Source organism: Plasmodium fragile (genome assembly GCF_000956335.1).
Source record: "Plasmodium fragile strain nilgiri unplaced genomic scaffold supercont1.10, whole genome shotgun sequence".
NCBI lineage: Eukaryota > Apicomplexa > Aconoidasida > Haemosporida > Plasmodiidae > Plasmodium > Plasmodium fragile.
Window position 1 is genome coordinate 220,438 of NW_012192590.1, and position 17,821 is coordinate 238,258.

The window sequence follows — 17,821 nt, forward strand, 5'->3', positions numbered from 1 at the left end:
AAAAAAAAAAAAAAAAAAAAGGCAAAACACCATTTACTTGTTTAAATATAACCATTTAGGTTCCTTTAAACGTAACCCTAAACTGCGAGATGCAACAAAGAATAAGGGGTGCACAGTAGGCTAAGCATATGACTAAATTGGGGTCGTAAAAAAGGGGCAAAGATTGCGATTTGGATCATGTCCTTGCAATGCGTATTTGGTTATGTACACGTCCTTTTTTTCCCCTTCCCTTACAGAGGGCTTTTTTTTTTTCTTTTTTTTTTTTTTTTACATATGTAAAAATACATGTATATAAAAAATGTTCAAAGGGGTGTGAGAAGTGAGCATATTTTGGGTTAAGTAAAAACGCGAAAAACACATTTTATCTTTGTTTTCGTAAAACGAAAAAGGATGAAAAATGAGGAAATAGTAAAATTCGCGCGAGTGGTATTTTTTTTTTCCACATTTCCATTTGTGTATTTGTGTACTTTTCTCGTCCATGCCTTTTTCCATCATGAACTTTGTAGCTACCTCACTTTCTGCTTTACACTGATCTGTTTTAGCGAGTTTGCACTTTTCATGAATGTTTTTCTAAACAAGGAGGACAGGCATAAATACACGCCTCGCCGCTTTTGTCCCCCCTTTCGGTGACGCCAAGGTGGAGAACAAGACAAAGGTGAAGTTTTCAGTACCCCCGATATGCAACCATGTACATAAAACAGATAAAGCTTAAAGGGTTCCGGACGTACAAAAATGAAACGACCATTGATTTTACCAAGGGGATTAACTGCATAGGTATATATGGGGAGAATGGCCACTGTTATTTTATCACATTTGGCGCAGCTTCATTTTGTTCGTTCTGCAAGACGGGTGGAGCCGGCGTAGACCCGAACACACACACGGGGGGCAAAAAACATACGTGTAGAGGCATATGCAGATATATGAGTCTCATTTTCGCCACTCTTCGCATATGTTTTTCTTTTTTCCTTTTCCTTTTTTTTTTTTTTTTTCTTCTTCACAGTGGGGTTTAATGGGTCCGGGAAGAGTAACATCCTGCTAGCCATCGAGTTCATACTGAGCGACATGTGTGAATACAAACAGGTTTTTTTACACGAAGGAATTGGAAATGCAGTGAGGAGTTGTTACGTTGAAATAATTTTTGACAATTCAGAAAAATATTTTAGCATGTTTAAAGAAAAGGAAATTAAAATAAAAAAAGTTATGGAAAATATGAAATGTGAAATTTACGTGAATGAAAAAAATATTAGCAAAAATCAATACGTAGAATTACTCGAAAGTTGTGGATTATGTGTTAACAATTTGTACAATATAATTAAACAAGGACAAATAATAAAATTAAGTAATATGAAAGATGAAGAAATTTTGAATTATTTAAAGAGTATACTGGGGGCAAAAATATTTGAAGAGAAAAAAAAAGACGCTCTATCAATGCTCAAAGAATGTGATGCAAAAAAAGGGATCATCGAAAAAGAGTTTCAAGAAATGAATACAAAGTTGGAAAGCCTACAAACAGAGTTTGAACATTTTTTAGAATATAAAAAATTGGAGAAAGAAAAAGTTCATTTAGAATATCATTTGAATGAAATAAATTACAAAAATGTATATAAAGAAACACAGACGCTCAAATCTAAGTTGCAAGAATTGAAGAATAAAACACAGGACGAAGACAATAACTTAAGCTCAAGCAACAACACCAAATCGGAGTACACGGAACAGCTAAACAAAATGAAGTTAGAAATTATTTCTTATCAAAATGAGCTCGACAAATCCGTGTCGGAAGAAATACAAAACAAAAGAAATATCACACACCTCGAAATTCTAATTGACGAAAAAAGGAAGGAGAAAAAATTCAAGGAGTCCAAGAATAAAAGCAAAATTGAAAACCTCAACCAGATTAACGATTTCATTTTGCGCGTTAATGACAAGCTTCAGAGCCTCAAGAGCGTTATGAATTTGAAGGAGAGGGAGATAGAGGACAAGCAAAACGAAATTAATATGGTACTTGCCCATTTATACAAACGCGTGTCGGCGCCACGTGTGCAACGTGTGCAGCACCCGCCCGCCACACGGACATACGCACTAACGCAGCATGAATCACTGAATGTTTTCACCTTTTCTCTCGCTTCTCTTAGTTGCTGTCTACGAAGCAGACAACAAACGCCAAGGATGGCAATTATTCGCATAATGTGAAAAAAATCGAAAAGATGATAGGAGACATCAACACGGAGTTGTCCGTCCTGGAGAAGGAGGTATAAAATGGGTTTCACAAAGTGGTACAAATGGTGCGGGAACGTGGCAACAAAAAAAAAAAAAAAAAAAAGAGAACCCCTCCTTTTTTCACCCCTTTTCTGCACTCCACCTTGTAGGCAATAAAAAACGACAAATATTTAAAAGAGCTGGAAGAGGAGTCCAAACTTTTAAAAAACAGTGTTAACGAAAACAAGACGCTATCGGACAAGTGCGCCGATGAAATAAGCCAACTGAACAGTGTAAGTCTGCTGACTGGAAAAAAAAAAAAAAAAAAAAAAACGGGGCAACACATATAAATTATACTTTCGTGGTTTCTCCCTCTCATTACTTTATGTGCAACTCTTCCCTTCAACCGTCCCCAACTTGCTCGCAACACCTTTCGCAGAAATCGGAGAACTGCGTTGAACAGAAGAGGCAGTATCAGCAGAAAATCTCCGAGGGAACGGCAAATCTGAATATCGTAAAAAGTCAACTGATTGAAGTGAACGGTGAGGGCGCTGCCTGCCTAATGTATCTCTGCGCGCGGCCACATGTATTCCGCGCGTGGGTAGTTACGCACGTATACATACCCCTACTACCCCACCTCCCATGCATCACTTCTTAGACAAGTACGAAGAACTGATAAAGAGCTCGAACAAAGAAATCATCAAGATGGTGGAGCTGATCTTGGAAGACTCCAGCATACACAAGGAAAACGTGTTGGGTTTCCTCATAGACAACATAAACGTAAGAGGAGGGGCAACAGAAAAGTCGCGTCAGCAGAAAGTGTTCAGTGTGCACACACACACATGTGTGTGTATGCCTACGCGTTTATACGTATACATATATATGTATGCATGTATACGTGTCGGTGCTTGCTGCAACCCCCCCGCGCAGGTGGACAAGACGTACGTGAAGGCCGTGGACACCGTTCTGGAAAATCACTACTTCACGCTCATCGTTGAAGACATGAAGACGGCAAAAAAAATAGTCGAATTTATAGAAAAAAAAAGAGAAGAAAAAAAAAAAAAAGAATTTGAGTTTAAAGATTTCTTCTTTGGAAAACTGACCATCGTTCCTTTGTTGAACATGAGAAAGTACAGCGAGTTCACGTACCCTAATGACAAGAACATGGTGCCCTTAATAAACTGCGTAAATTATAACAGCAAGATATATGAGTTTTTAAAGAGCATTTTATTTAAAACGGTTATCGTCAAGTCCTTGGAGTGTTGCCAGAATTACCTGGAGGACAACTACAACTGTGTTAACATGGACGGGGACTACGTAAGGAGCACAGCGGGCCTTTCGCGCTTGCATATACGCGTGCGCGTGCCTATGCTTTTTTCCCTCTTACCTCCTACATGTTGTTGGCCGCTCTTACGTGCGCGCCGCCTTTTATGGTCCTCAACGCAATCTGTGATTACGCTCCCCCCACAGATGAGCAAACAAGGTTTTATGTACGGAGGGTATAACAAAAAGAAGTACGGCGTTTACACCATATACAATAAGCTGAAAGAATTAAAGGAAAAGGAGAAGAAGGAAAAAAACTCCATCGAAGAAATGTCTAACAATATTGAAAAAATAGACGAGGAGCTACGTATCATTTGTGATAAAAAATCAAATACGGTAGCTCAAAAAAATGGGTGCCTAACGACCCTGAACTCAATTACCAATAGCATTCACGCAAATGAGGAAAATGTACGCATAACTAGCGAAAAAATAAAACAGATTAAGGAGAAGAAAGAGCACCTGGAGGATTATAAAGACAAGCTCAAGGTGCAGATATTGCATTTAAGAAATAATAATGTAAACCCAGATGAGTGGGCTAAAGGCTCCGTCGATATAAACGCCCTCAATGAGCAAGTCAAAAAGCTCAAGGAGGAACTCAACAAAGTTACCAACGAGTACGACGATTTTAAAAACAAGTTGGAGCTTCTCTATCAGAAGAGGAACGAGGTAAGTCGCAAAAGGGGAAAATGACACTCACGCAGCGGGGCCGACCTACCTGGAGATGTGCCCCCCCTCATCGTGCTTATGTATATGCCCCCTACCTGCAGAATGACGCCAACATATACATGGAAGAGTACGAAGATGTTGATATTGACGAGTACACCAAAGAGCTGAGGGAGAAGAAAAACAACATCGAAAAGGTGGGCAAACCGTGGACCCTGGAGCAGCAAAAAAAATGTCTTCACTTTTAATACATGTGCAGATGAGCCTTTCACATCTCCTGCCTGTACATACCTAACACACGCGCACGTATTTGCGATGGACTGACATCCCCTTCTAAAGACATTTCATCATATCTACCCTTGGCACGCTTTTTACAACCCCCCCCTTTGTTAGATCGAAAAGGAAAAGATGCTCTACGAACAAAAGATAAAACAGATCAACGTAATGAGCAAAAAAGAGGGGCTGATCAAATTAGCCAAGCCACGACGTTTTTTTTTTTTTTTTTTTTTTTTTTTTCCCAATCCTCTTTGCCACCATTTTGTTGCCCCCCCTTGTTCCATTTTGCAGAAAGACATGGAGAGCGTAAAGTCGAACTTAGACAAAATCTACATAAACGAAAAGAAACACAAAAAGAAAATTTTGGACCTGTGTCATCAGATGAATCAGATAAATGAGGAGCTTCGCATTTTGGAGTAAAAATTGTCGCGCGCGCGGAGAAGAAGCATTCTTGCGTGTTGCTTACACAGGACGTCCCATTGCACGAAATAAAAAAAAAAAAAAAACGACTTACATTTCACTTACCCATTTTACACCTTTGCAGAGGAAAGGAAGAAAACATACGAAAAAAAAAAATAATTCTGCCTCAAGGCATAAAGGACCCAAATGAATATAAAAATTACGATAAGCAAGAGTTGTCTGCGAAGCTTAAATCCATAACACTGGTATAAAAAAAGGGGGCGGTGACGCACATGCCTTTTACCACTTTCATGCCAGTTCTTTTGTGTGCAATACAATACAGCCGGTGTTGCATTTGTCTCCTTGTGAGCGTTCTCACTTTTTTTTTTTTTTTTTTTTTTTTCCACCCCCTCACAGGAGCTACAAAAATATTCCAATGTGAATGAAAAGGCGGGAGACAGACTAAATATACTAATGAGTAAGTTTTTACAACACGTGTGGAGGGGTTTGCCAAAATTGCAGTTTGGCATAGATGCGTGCATAAGAGGGACTGTCTATTTAACGTCGTTCCCCTGGCCAGTCCCTTTTTTTTTTGTGAGGCATTTTTGCGTAGATCTTCACTGGCGCGTTTACCACTGTGTTTTTTGTTCCATCTTGTCTTTCGTTTAAGGCGATTTTAATGAGCTGAAGAAGAGAAACGAGGAGATAAGCACGTCGTATAAAAACATTAAGGACATGATACAGGTAGGTGCCGTTTTTTTTTTCATTTTTTTGCTTCTTTGTGCAGGTTGCAGACCCACATGTACGTATATAAACAGTGTACATTTTTCTGGTGTGTGCCCTCACCCCCATTTCCACTTTTTTTTTTTTTTTTTTTTTTTCTTCCCCCCCCTTATAGCATATTGGAAAGAAGAAGGACGAAGCGTTAGAAGCTACGTACTTAAAAATCAGCAAATATTTCTCCGAGTACTTCTCACTTCTTTTTAAGAACCGGAAGGCTACCCTGGTAGGGGGGATACAAAAAAACGTGTACACTGGTTGTGACACGTCCATGTTAAAAAAAAGTCCCTGTGTTTGGCGCACCAGACAGGATGCGGAAAGGGTTACATGTGCATTCGAATGGTATATTACCCCCTTTCGCAGGTGCTTAAAAAAATGAGCGAACAGGAGTACAAGGACATTCTGAGGGAGGCCAATGAAAAAAGGGCACGGAAGAAGGTCATTGACGATGAAGGTGAGAAGAATGGATGCCCTACATGGTCTCAAATGGGGGAGCACAAATATGCTCGCACTTCCCACGCGCATACACCTGTCCATTTGCTAATTTGCTCATTTGCCATTTCCCCTAATAGCCTACGTTGACAAAATCACGGGCATCTCGATCAACATCACGTCCAACGAGGATGAAAAAATGAGTTACACGATTCAGGAGTTGTCTGGTAAAAGGGCACACAAAAAGGGCACCACATTGGGCCTTTCCAACCTATCATCTGTCGCTTGTACACTCTGGTGTGCATTTCTTCCATCGCCGCACACACAAACCCTTCATCCACGTTACCCCCCCTTTTTGACCCACTCTCAGGAGGAGAGCGCAGCATTGTAGCTATTTGCTTATTTCTGTGCCTGAACAAAATCGACAATTTTTCTTTTTTCTTTTTTGACGAAATTGACGCGGCGTTGGATACAGTCCATCGGGACAACCTCTCGCTCCTGTAAGGATCAAACGGAGAAATGGCAACTCAGCCTTTTGTTCACACACGCAAAGGGAACAAATGCTCGGCACACATGGCGGTGTGATTGTAGCAGCCTCTACACCTGTGCTTTTTATTTAATTTTTTTTTTTTTTTTTTTTTTTTTTTTTTTGCGACAGCCTGCGGGAGCTGGCCCAAAGAGGAACTCAGTTCATAATCACGACATTCAGGTGAGACAACAAGAGGACTCAGAAAAAAAAATGGAAAAACAGACCACCACACAAACGTTGGCCGAACGACCAGACAAGCGCCGGGTGAACCGTGCCGTGCCGTTAAACACACACCGAAGGAATTGCTCCTCCCAAATACACCCCACTTCCCCTTTTCTTTTCCTTAGGAAGGAGCTCCTGGAGTACTGCGAAAATATGTACATAGTCAGGATAGTAGACCGCGAAAGTTACATTGCCAAGGGGACGAAGAAGGAGGCCTACGAAATAATTAGCATAGTAAATGCCGCGCCACACGAGACGCAAAAAAAAATAATTAAAACGCGCTCATAAAAAAAAAGTACAAAAAAGAACAAAAAAACGCCCACTGCCATACGCGCGGTGTAACGCCAAATTCACTTTCATTTATTTTACTTTTTCAGGAGGAAAAGAACGCTATAGAAAATTAAAGCATTCCTTTGGACTAAGCAGAAGAGTTTCCTTCCTTTGTGTTTTTTTTTTTTTTTTTTTTTTTTTTCCCTTTTTCCACGTCCACTTGGGCGTTCACATACGTATGTATATTTTACATGCGCGTTTGTTATGTACCTTTTATACGTGTCCCTCTCTTCATTTGCGAACATTTAAGATGGGTCCCTTTTTCCTAATTTTTTCTCCCTTTGTGCATGTCCATTTATTTTCTTAAACTTAAAAAGCGCAAAGGTACATATTTCGACCACATGTATTTATGTCCGGCGTAATCGACCTGCAAGTGTGGCGGCAAAATGCGGCAGGAGTGCCATCACAGGGGACCAACGTTATTGTTAATTCTGCCCGTGTGCACGAATTGCTTTTTCACATTTTGTAGCTCGCATTTTGTAGACTACCTCTTTCCCTCTTCATTAAGTTTTCTTCATTCCATTTTGTTCAATTTTTTCACCTGATAATACAAAGCTAAAAGTGTGAGGAAACAGAAAATTTGCGCTCGATCGACGTCACGGAAAAAAGGTTACGTGTTCGTTCGGCAAGAAAAAAGAAAAAAAAATTCCAAATTTACTCCAGCCAAAAGGGATGGTCAACACAGCGTGCCAGTGAAAAGATAATAGCGTCAACGGAAAGCGTACCTCGCGCTACTTTACCCCTTTGCCTGTGAAAAGGAACACTTTTTTTTGTTTCCCCCCCTTTTTTTGCGCATCCGGAGGATACGCCTGACACGGCAAGGAGAGAACAAGCATGGCCGACATTAAAAGCGTTGTGGCCTCCATTGCGGCGATCATCCGGGAGCCGTCGCAGGATGACGTCATATACTTGGACGAGTGCAGCGTGACGTAAGCCGCACGAGGGTTGCCCTCTGCACGCGTGCGATATGTGTTGCTATGCGTGGCGCATTCGTTTGTTTGCCCACCCGTTTGACCGCTCGTTTGCCCCTTGCCCCCCCGCAGCGGCTACAAGGACATCTTCGAGGATGGCGTGTTCGTGGACCTGGTTTCCCTCGAGACCTTCGGCCTGGATTCCCTCAAGTACAATTACAACCGAGCGCAGCAGGGCAGCGGCCAGAGCCCCGGGACACACACAGGAAGGTTCTATTTGAATATCAAGAAGAAGAAAAAATTGCTAGACAAGATAGAAAAAAGCGAAATAAAAAATCTGACCCTGAATGTGGAAGGAGGCTTCAAGGAGAGCAAGGTGTACGAATACCTCTACACATATTCACTATACGATTTGGAGACTAATTTATATATTACCTTAGATCAAGTGGAAGACGAGCGTGTAAAAAATATATGTAAAAGCATGATTAGTCATAAAAATGAGTTAAAGAAGGAAAATCCGAACAAGTGGGTAAATGAAATAAAAGAAAGCAAATATGCAAAGGATCTTGTACAGCTACCAAATGTTATTATAAAAAATGAAAATCTCCAATGTGCCGTTTGTAAGGCTAAGAAGAATATATGGCTGAATTTATCTGATGGGTACATAGGATGTGGAAGAAAAATATACAACTATGGAGGGGGTTGCTTGAACAATGAAGAAGGAGCAGCATTGAAACATTATTACGAGAGTGGAAAAAAATACCCCTTAGTTGTGAAGCTAGGAACTATTACCAAAGAAGGAGAAGCAGATGTATTTTCATACGCAGATGATGAAAATGATAGTGTAATGGATCCTTATATAGATGTGCATCTGAAGAACCTAGGCATTAATATAACAAATTTGAACAAAACAGAAGTTACTACCTTAGAAAAAGAAATAAAGGAAAATCAAAATATAAATTTTTCTTCCATACTTGATAAGGATACACAACTTGTATGTAAAAAGGGAAAGGTAGGATTTCTCAACTTAGGAAATACATGTTATATGAATTGTGCTCTGCAAGTATTTGTGTCCATTAAGGAAATTAGTTACAGGTATATTGAAAACCAATTAGACTTCCTCCTCACATTGGATCGAAGCAAAAAAACACACCAAGACATGTTCATTCAATATGCAAAATTATGTAGTATGATTTTTAAAGAAGATTATATTAATAAGAAAAAAAATTATATAAAAAAATTTAAAGAAGAATGTGAAAGGAGAAATGTGGAAATTAATTATGACAGTGATATAGATGAAGAAAATTGTATAAGTATAAACCCTTCCATGTTTCGAACATGCTTGAATGAAAAAGGAAATTCATTCTGTAATAATAATCAGCAAGATATATTTGAATTTTTAAGCTACCTCCTCAATGAGCTCATTGAAAATGAAAATATGATTTTTCATAGAATCCTAAATGGAAATAATTCAAATAAAAAGAAAATTATAAAGAACCCACAAAATGTTGAACAGGGTGGAGAAAATGAAAAGGAAGACAAATGTAAGAAGAGCAATAATAATACTTGCTCAACCAAGGAGGGTACAAATGTACAAGGGAATAATAAAGAAAAAAGTGAAAAGTCCCTCTTTAACCTGTTCACATTCGAAATGGATCAAACCATTGTACATGATGAGGATAACATAAGTAGCAGCTCCTTCCAAAATAATATCCTGTCATTGGACATACCCCTCGATAATGATGTGTTGAAAAAAATGGATGCAGAAAATAATACATCTACTCCTCCCCCTCATGTAACCCTACTAGACTGTCTGAATAATTTTATAAAAAAGGATTACATTGAGGAGTACTACAGTGAAGAGAAAAAAACCAAAGTGTTGGCTCAAAAGGATATGAAGTTTAAGAGCTTCCCTCCATACCTTTTTATTCACATTAAAAGATTTTACGCGGATGAGAATTGGAACGCTAAAAAGATAAATGTTCCTGTTGAGGCAGATGAGTATATCAATTTGGAGTTTATGAGGTCGGAGAAGAGTCCTCTTGGGGGAGGGGGGCATGATGGCAGCACTGGGTGTGGTGAAGCAAAAGGGAAAAACTCCGCAAATACTTCTCCTCATGGAGGGAAAAACAGCGAGGAGTACATCATACAACATCATAAGGATCTCTTGGACTCCCTTTTAGAACTTGGATTTGAAAAGGAAAAGGTTCTAGAGGCTATAAGAAAAGTCAAGGTCAAAAATGTGAACAACTGCATCTCCTACATTTATGGTGAAGACTCGGTGGAACTAGATTTGCAACAAGCCAACCAAGGGATGGAAGTCAACTCTGAAAATTTGAATTCTATCATCAGCATGGGTGTCAACAAGGATGTAGCCATGGCCTCCCTCCTCATAAACAAAAACGACTTGCAAAAATCCATTGATTACATTTTCTCCAATCTAGACGATCTCACAGAGGCCAAGTGCGCCGCCATTCTGAACAGGAACAAGTGCGAAGACGGCTTGGGTAGGGTGTGCTCGGTGTGGAGTCAACGCAACTCCGCGGGAAGCGCACCGCATTTGTTAGAAGCGACTTCAACTTGTCTGACCATTTTAATTATACACCCGCCATCCCTTTCTCCTCCTCCACCTGCCCGCAGCCAACTACGAGCTAGTAGCTTCCATCGTGCACATGGGAAGCAACGCCAACTCGGGCCACTACATGTGCTACATAAAGGACGATGCTCAGTAGGGATTTGCGCCCCCCTCAATGGGGATATGCCGCTCGCGGGGGAAAAGAAATATAAATGCAAGTTCGAGCGGACGATAATTTGTTTTTATTTATTTTTATTTATTTTTATTTAATTTATTTAATTTAAAAAAAATTCTTTTTTTTTCCCCAGGTGGTACGTATACAACGACAACAAGATTGGTCTGTGCGACACGAACAAGGGCAGGGACACGGCATACATCCATTTGTACAAGAGGATCTGAGCGGATTTTTTTTTTTTTTTTTTTTTTTTTTTGGGTCGGAATTTCCCTCACACAGAGAGTGTTCAAGATAGCAATGTGGGTGTCCACATGTCTACCTTGTCCACCTCCGCTTCCGCACCACCGCATGCACACTTCACGTATGCACACGTCGCGTACGCACTTGTATGTGTAGAAAGGCTGTGTGTGTGTGGGGGGGGGGCACCCCCTTGATTGTGTTCCACTGGAGAAGTTGTACTCCATGAGTGAAGGTCTTCCAAAGCGTATGTGGGAGTGCACCGAAGGGGGGGAGAGTGAACGCGGCTCGAGAAGAAGTCACGCAGGGTGAACACACAGCTTCGTGTAGCGGCTTCGTGTGATAACTTCGTGTGGCGGCTTGGTATGGCCGCTTCGCACCCAATCACTGCCCCTCCTGCGCACCCTTCTGCGTGTGCAAGTAAATACCGCGCGCTATGGAGGCGGGGACCTGCATGATGGAGCGAGGGATGTCCCCAATCAAGCGGACCAGCTTGTTCACCACTTGCCCAAAATAAAAACTGTGTGTTCTTAAATTTATTAAATTCTCCGTTTCAGCTTTGTTCAAAATTGTATTCTCATATATGGATAATTTTATAGAGTTGTTCATTTTGTATTCTTTGTACATGGAACTGAATGCTTTATTACCATACAGAGTAAAGGCTATGTATTTTTCATCCATAATAAACATATAGGTGTTGCTTTCTTTTAGGTAGGGTACGATGGCTTCAAATGGCGTGTTTTCCACAGCTAGCTTCATTAAGGTATTCTTAACCATATGAACACGTACATGTGGTCTGGGGAGATTTATTAACAAATCCATTCTCATATTTGGAGTTAATTTGAAACTGTTTAATTGTATTAAAAGTTTTGTTACTTTTAAAATCCTTTTTATTTTTCTTATCATTTCATTTTTCCCTTCTCTCGTGTTTCTATATCCACTACATTTTCTGCTATATATTGAAATAGATTTTCCTTTTTTTCTCCGGCCTATATTTGTACTGCTTATAAAATGGGGGTAGTAGTTGTAGTAGTTCACATGCCTTCTTCCTCTTCCATCTTTTCTCCCCTTTTTTATTATTCGTGTGGAAGGGGAAGACAACTCAAGTGGCACCTTTACTGCACCAAATTTGTAGACCCCCCTCGTGCAGGTTTTCTTCCCTTCACAAATTATATACACACATATCGTGTGAAGCAAACACAACAGCAGTGCGAGGGATAAGCGTCTGCCGCTTGCCTGTTTCAAGAACATTATCCCCTGGGTGATTGTTAGATGTGTACCTGCAGGGGTACGCGTCTTTCCCCCCCTGCAAAATAACACCCCCCTTTCCCCCTCCACTCTCTATATTTACACGCGCGTTGGCCTCCTTTTGTCCACTTAATGAAGAGGAGTGCCTTTAACGTCTCTCACGACAGACATTCACATTTTGCATCTCCTCTGGGGGGAGGGGAGCATATTGCTGCGCATGGAGAAGATTAGAAGCTAATTTTCGCGATTTGTTTTGTTTCCCCCCTTTTTTCATACATTACTACACCTAGTGAGAGGTGTGTTTCACCACTAAGCAGCGACATGTAAAGGTGTCCTTCTAATCATTGTGAGCGAGTGTGTAGCGGTGGATTAAGGGTGCAGACGAGTACGTACACTTCACGCATGCCCAAAGGGAAGCAACAACAAAAAAAAAAATAAATAATACAACGCTTTGCAGAGTGCCACAAAAGCGGAAAAACAACAAGAACAACTAAAAAAAAAAAAAAAAGGACTCACTAGGCTGTTGTGGAAGCCCTTGGGGTAACCAGTTGATGGGCCATTTAGCCAACCGGTTAACCATAAAGCAGATTAGCTAGTCCATTTGCACATGTGTTAAAAGCAAAAAGGTGGCAGCCATTGCCCAATTCGTTCCATTCCCCTTAAATGTGTATTCTCTCAATCCGTGTGCAAAAAAAAAAAAAAAAGGGGTGAAAAAAAACACACAAAAAAAAAATTACCATAATAATAGCGTTTACACAAACAAGGGGTAGAGAAAATGCAAAATGAATGTAAATTCTCAACGGCGAAGAAAAGAAAGCAGCCCTAAATGAGCAGCCATTTCATAAATTCATTTTAAATGTAACATATATTTGCCTGAACAAGTCATGCATTGTTTGCGCATTTATGCGTACTTTTAAGTAAGCTATTTTTTTTTTTTTTTGCAAAACAGGAACATTCAGGCGAAAAGGTGCGTATTTGTACGCGACAACACACAGGTGCATAATCACATTACGTGTACTGTTTCTTTTTTTTTTACAAGGGAAATTTTTCAGGTAAAAAAGTTGGAAAAAGGAAAAAAAAAAAAAAAAAATACCACCACACAGAGTTGTAACATGTAATTTATATTCTATGTTTTTTAAAAATTGTGCCACGTTGTTTGCATGTATTTTACAATTGAACTGAACAAATTGACATATTTCACCTCAAAATTATTGAGCATCTGGTGATTATTTTACATTCCGTTCGTACGTTTGTGCACATGCGTGAATGAGTTTAGTTTTACCCAAACGGTATTCCCCTTCTACGAGCATTTTTTTTTTCCACCCGAATTAGTAGTTTACACGAGAAAGGGGTTCAAATTTGGAACAAAGAAGGAAAAAAAAAGAAAACACACAAGTGTAGTAGCACCTGCACGCTACGTACGCGTATGCACACGTTGAGCACCTCGCGCCGCGAAACACCGTCGTCGTCCACAATTTTTTTTTACACTCCGGAGGGGGGGAAAAAAATAGTGTAGCATAACCCGTAGCAGAAATTTGTACCAGGCCAAGTGCAAACGATTGACGCGATGGGGGGAATAGACACCCCCGGTGAAGCAGGGCCCGTGGGGATGGCAGAGACACTGAAGGAGGAGGAAAAAAAAAAAGAGGGGCAAATTTTAAAAAGCGACACAGAAGAAGAAAGTGACGACGGTCAAGTGGAAGTAAAAGAGATTTACAATAAAAGCAATTTTATTAATGGGAAGGGTGCCAGGCTGGTTCGAATAGTATCAGAATTTGTGGGAGTCCAAGACGCACTACGAGATGAAGGAATATTTTTCACAGTCGTCGTTTTCGGCTCTTCCAGATCATTAAGTAGTGAAAAATATCAAAGGAGAAAAAAAAAATTGGAAAAAAAATTCTCCAAACTTAATGACAAAATAACGAACAACATACCATTAACAGCTATGGAGGTAGCAGAATATGAAGGGGTAAAAAAAGACTTAGAAAAATTACACAAATTAAAATGGAGCACAGAATATTATGCAAAAATATATGAGCTTTCAAAACGCCTGACTTTATTTTTTGGGACAGAAGAAGGGCAGAAGGCAGTGAATAATATTTCGACCCATTTGCCGAAGGTACATAATTTTGTACCAAATAAAAAAGGGGAAAAAAACCCAAACAATTTTACTGTTGCCATTTGTACAGGAGGAGGTCCTGGTTTTATGGAGGCAGCAAACAAGGGTAGCAGAGACGCCAATGGAAGATCCCTAGGCTTTATGATTTCTTTACCATTTGAAAAAGGAGCAAACAAATATGTAGATGAAAATTTATCTTTCAAATTTCATTATTTTTTTACAAGAAAATTTTGGCTAGTTTATTTATCTCTAGCCTTTATTATCCTCCCAGGGGGGTTTGGAACATTAGATGAACTGATGGAGATTCTAACCCTAAAGCAATGTAAGAAGTTTAAGAGAAATGTTCCTATTATTCTTTTTGGAAAAGATTTTTGGTCTAGTATTCTTAATTTTAAGAAGCTAGCTGATTATGGGCTTATTTCTCAAGAGGATCTAGATTCCATTTTCCTTACGGATTGTATTGAAGAGGCCTACAACTACGTCATCAACCATTTGAAGAATGGCTCTTGTTTGTCTAACACGGCGTGATGATATGTGAAGGGCGGTGGGGCCTCTCCGTTGGGACAGTACATGATCTGTTCACCGCTTTACGTTGTGTGGACGTAACATGTGTGGGGTGTTCAGCGTGTGCAGATCAGCTTAACAAAAAAGCCGTTCCGATAACACCGTTGCGTTTGATATGTATTGAGAGTTCGCCTCCTTTCCCCTCGCTTAGGTGCCTCCCCCCCCCCCTGTGTAAAGTGGGTCAGGGTGTCACGGTGCTACGTCAGGTCGTACGGGTAAAATGCATGTGTATGTGGGGGGGGAAGTAGAACCATGCGGTGGGTACTTAATTTGTGGGGCCATAGCCAAAAAAAAAAAATAATAATGTATTGATTTTTTTTTTTTTTTTCTTAATATGCGTTTTATGATACATTCCACATTGTGTAAAAAAAAAAACCTTCACAATGTGTTGCCCTAAAAACTTTTTTTTTTTTTTTTTTTTTTTTTTTTTTTTAAATTCGTTAATTAGATTTGCTTCAAAAAGGTAAATTATCGCCAGTGGCGTGGACGATAACAATTCTGCGTTGTCGCGCAGCTGTTTGTCCAAATGACAAAAATGGGTGTGTGGTGTGGGAAGCACTCTTTCTGGTAGTTCCGTCCATCATTTCCCCCTGTGCGGCGGTGGCAGTTGCAGGTTCGCCAATGCATCACATGCGTACATACATATATGTGTACATGTGCGCACGTTGCGGTATCACATCATGCAACTGCGTTCGCGCGTACATTTCCGTGTGCAGATGTGCCGTCGGTTGGTTGGAGGTGGGGAAAAACGGAAGGAATAAAATATAAAGCGGTTGCAATTTTGTCACAGCGAAAAATGGTGCAGTGTAAACAGAAAGAGGTCCTCCTCCTGTTCTTCGTCATTTTTTCCCCCCTGGTGAAATTGCCGTTGACCTCTGGAACGGTTGACCGTGACCTGACCCCTGGGAATGGTTACCCCCCTGGGGCGTTTGTATGCAGAGTGTACATGAGAATATGAGCGAGTACCGGCGGGTGCGCTGCGCGGGCATTTGATTTGTTTTGCACTTGGTACTCTTTACTGCGCTTCTTTTCCTTTTTTTTTCCTGCAGTCAAATGGAACGCGCCGCGAAGGTAGGGTATTACTTTGCCAATGCGCCCTTTGCTTAATTTTTTTTTTTTTTTTTTTTTTTTTTTTTTTTTTTTTTTTTTACCAATTCGTTTTGATGCCCTTCTGGGGAACTCTTCAGAAGGACTAACACAGAAAAAGGAGAATAAAAAAAAAAAAAAAAAAAAACAGACTTTGACGAAAAGCAGCATTTTCTTTACCATCTTCTCCTCCCCCTCTCCCGGAAAGGATGTCCTGAAGGAAGCGTGTTTGACCCAAGTTAGCCCAAGAGAGAAAAACAAAAGGTTTTTTAAAAAAAAAAAAAAAAAAAAAAGAAGAAAAAAATGGATAACATTAGCAAGTACCTGAAGGAGGAGGACTACTACATTAAGTTAAAGATTTTAAAGAAGCAAATTGATGTCCTGAACATACAGGTGGGTTGTTCGTGTGTGGGTGGGTGCAGACCCTGCTGGTGGTGAGATGTGCGTCTCTCGCCCTCGATGGGTGCTGCCGCTTACCACTACCGCGCTGTGTCGTATCGTTGCCGCGCTGCCGCTTACCATTGCCGCGCTACTTCGTATCGTTGCTACGCTACCGCTTACTATCGCCGCGCTACTTCGTATCGCTACCGCAGGAGGAGTACATCAAGGAGGAGCACAAGAACCTGAAGAGGGAGCTGATCAGGTCGAAGAACGAAATAAAGCGCATACAAAGTGTGCCACTGATCATAGGTCAGTTTCTCGACATCATTGATAACAACTATGGGATTGTGAGCAGCACGGCTGGGTCGAACTACTACGTTAGAATTCTTTCTACCCTGAATAAGGAAGACTTGAAGCCATCAGTGAGCGTGGCGTTGCACCGACATAGCCATTCAATTGTGAATATATTGCCTTCCGAGTCGGACAGCAGCATACAACTACTACAAGTGAGTGAGAGACCGAATGTCAAGTACACAGATCTAGGAGGGTTAGATACACAGAAGCAGGAAATGAGAGAAGCCGTTGAGTTACCTCTGAAAAGCCCAGAGCTGTATGAAAAAATTGGCATAGAACCTCCCATGGGCATTTTAATATATGGACCCCCAGGTACAGGTAAGACCATGCTTGTTAAGGCAGTTGCGAACGAGACACAAGTTACCTTTATCGGTGTGGTGGGTTCTGAATTTGTTCAAAAATATTTAGGAGAAGGTCCAAGAATGGTAAGAGATGTGTTCAGGTTGGCTAGAGAAAATTCTCCTTCCATTATTTTTATTGACGAGGTAGATGCAATAGCCACAAAAAGATTCGATGCACAAACAGGGGCAGACAGAGAGGTTCAAAGAATTCTTTTAGAATTACTGAATCAAATGGATGGGTTCGATAAGTCCACTAATGTAAAAGTTATTATGGCCACCAACAGGGCCGATACACTAGATCCTGCATTATTGAGACCAGGCAGACTAGACAGAAAAATTGAATTCCCTCTCCCAGACAGAAAGCAAAAAAGACTCATCTTCCAAACCATCATTAGCAAAATGAATGTTAGTAGCGACGTCAATATTGAAAATTTCGTGGTCAGAACAGATAAGATAAGTGCAGCTGATATTGCGGCCATTGCACAGGAGGCAGGCATGCAAGCTATACGGAAGAACCGCTACATCATCACGGCGAATGACTTCGAGCAGGGCTACCGCACGCACGTCCGCAAGCAGCTGCGCGATTATGAGTTTTATAACATATAGGTGGGGTGTGTTCACCTGTTCGCCGCTCACGTATTCGAGCCGTTTTTTTTTTTTTTTTTTTTTTTTTTTTTTTT

At 40.5% G+C, this 17,821-nt stretch overlaps 5 protein-coding genes across 5 annotated transcripts; 4 read left to right on the plus strand and 1 right to left on the minus strand.

The window, feature by feature from the left end:
- Window positions 1-686: 686 nt before the first annotated feature.
- Window positions 687-7,224, plus strand: AK88_01210 (uncharacterized protein; the record flags this gene model as incomplete). The annotated part of the gene is made up of 21 exons (XM_012478846.1): window positions 687-774; window positions 1,001-1,998; window positions 2,133-2,249; window positions 2,367-2,489; window positions 2,636-2,738; window positions 2,855-2,976; window positions 3,127-3,513; window positions 3,667-4,185; window positions 4,287-4,379; window positions 4,576-4,623; window positions 4,750-4,874; window positions 5,003-5,123; window positions 5,275-5,335; window positions 5,528-5,601; window positions 5,756-5,863; window positions 6,001-6,091; window positions 6,210-6,296; window positions 6,440-6,569; window positions 6,728-6,778; window positions 6,946-7,054; window positions 7,198-7,224. The coding sequence occupies 21 exons, from the start codon at window positions 687-689 to the stop codon at window positions 7,222-7,224; spliced, it is 3,582 nt and encodes a 1,193-aa protein (XP_012334269.1).
- Window positions 7,225-7,984: 760 nt separating this feature from the next.
- Window positions 7,985-11,035, plus strand: AK88_01211 (uncharacterized protein; the record flags this gene model as incomplete). The annotated part of the gene is made up of 4 exons (XM_012478847.1): window positions 7,985-8,079; window positions 8,194-10,568; window positions 10,702-10,789; window positions 10,945-11,035. 4 exons carry the CDS (start codon window positions 7,985-7,987, stop codon window positions 11,033-11,035), a joined length of 2,649 nt encoding a protein of 882 aa, XP_012334270.1.
- A 397-nt stretch (window positions 11,036-11,432) lies between these two features.
- Window positions 11,433-12,570, minus strand: AK88_01212 (uncharacterized protein; the record flags this gene model as incomplete). Its single annotated transcript, XM_012478848.1, has 2 exons — window positions 11,433-12,166; window positions 12,459-12,570. The coding sequence occupies 2 exons, from the start codon at window positions 12,568-12,570 to the stop codon at window positions 11,433-11,435; spliced, it is 846 nt and encodes a 281-aa protein (XP_012334271.1).
- A 1,293-nt stretch (window positions 12,571-13,863) lies between these two features.
- AK88_01213 (uncharacterized protein) lies at window positions 13,864-14,943 on the plus strand (the record flags this gene model as incomplete). The annotated part of the gene is made up of 1 exon (XM_012478849.1): window positions 13,864-14,943. One exon carries the CDS (start codon window positions 13,864-13,866, stop codon window positions 14,941-14,943), a length of 1,080 nt encoding a protein of 359 aa, XP_012334272.1.
- A 1,425-nt stretch (window positions 14,944-16,368) lies between these two features.
- AK88_01214 (26S protease regulatory subunit 6B) lies at window positions 16,369-17,747 on the plus strand (the record flags this gene model as incomplete). The annotated part of the gene is made up of 2 exons (XM_012478850.1): window positions 16,369-16,458; window positions 16,659-17,747. 2 exons carry the CDS (start codon window positions 16,369-16,371, stop codon window positions 17,745-17,747), a joined length of 1,179 nt encoding a protein of 392 aa, XP_012334273.1.
- Between the last annotated feature and the right edge of the window lie 74 nt (window positions 17,748-17,821).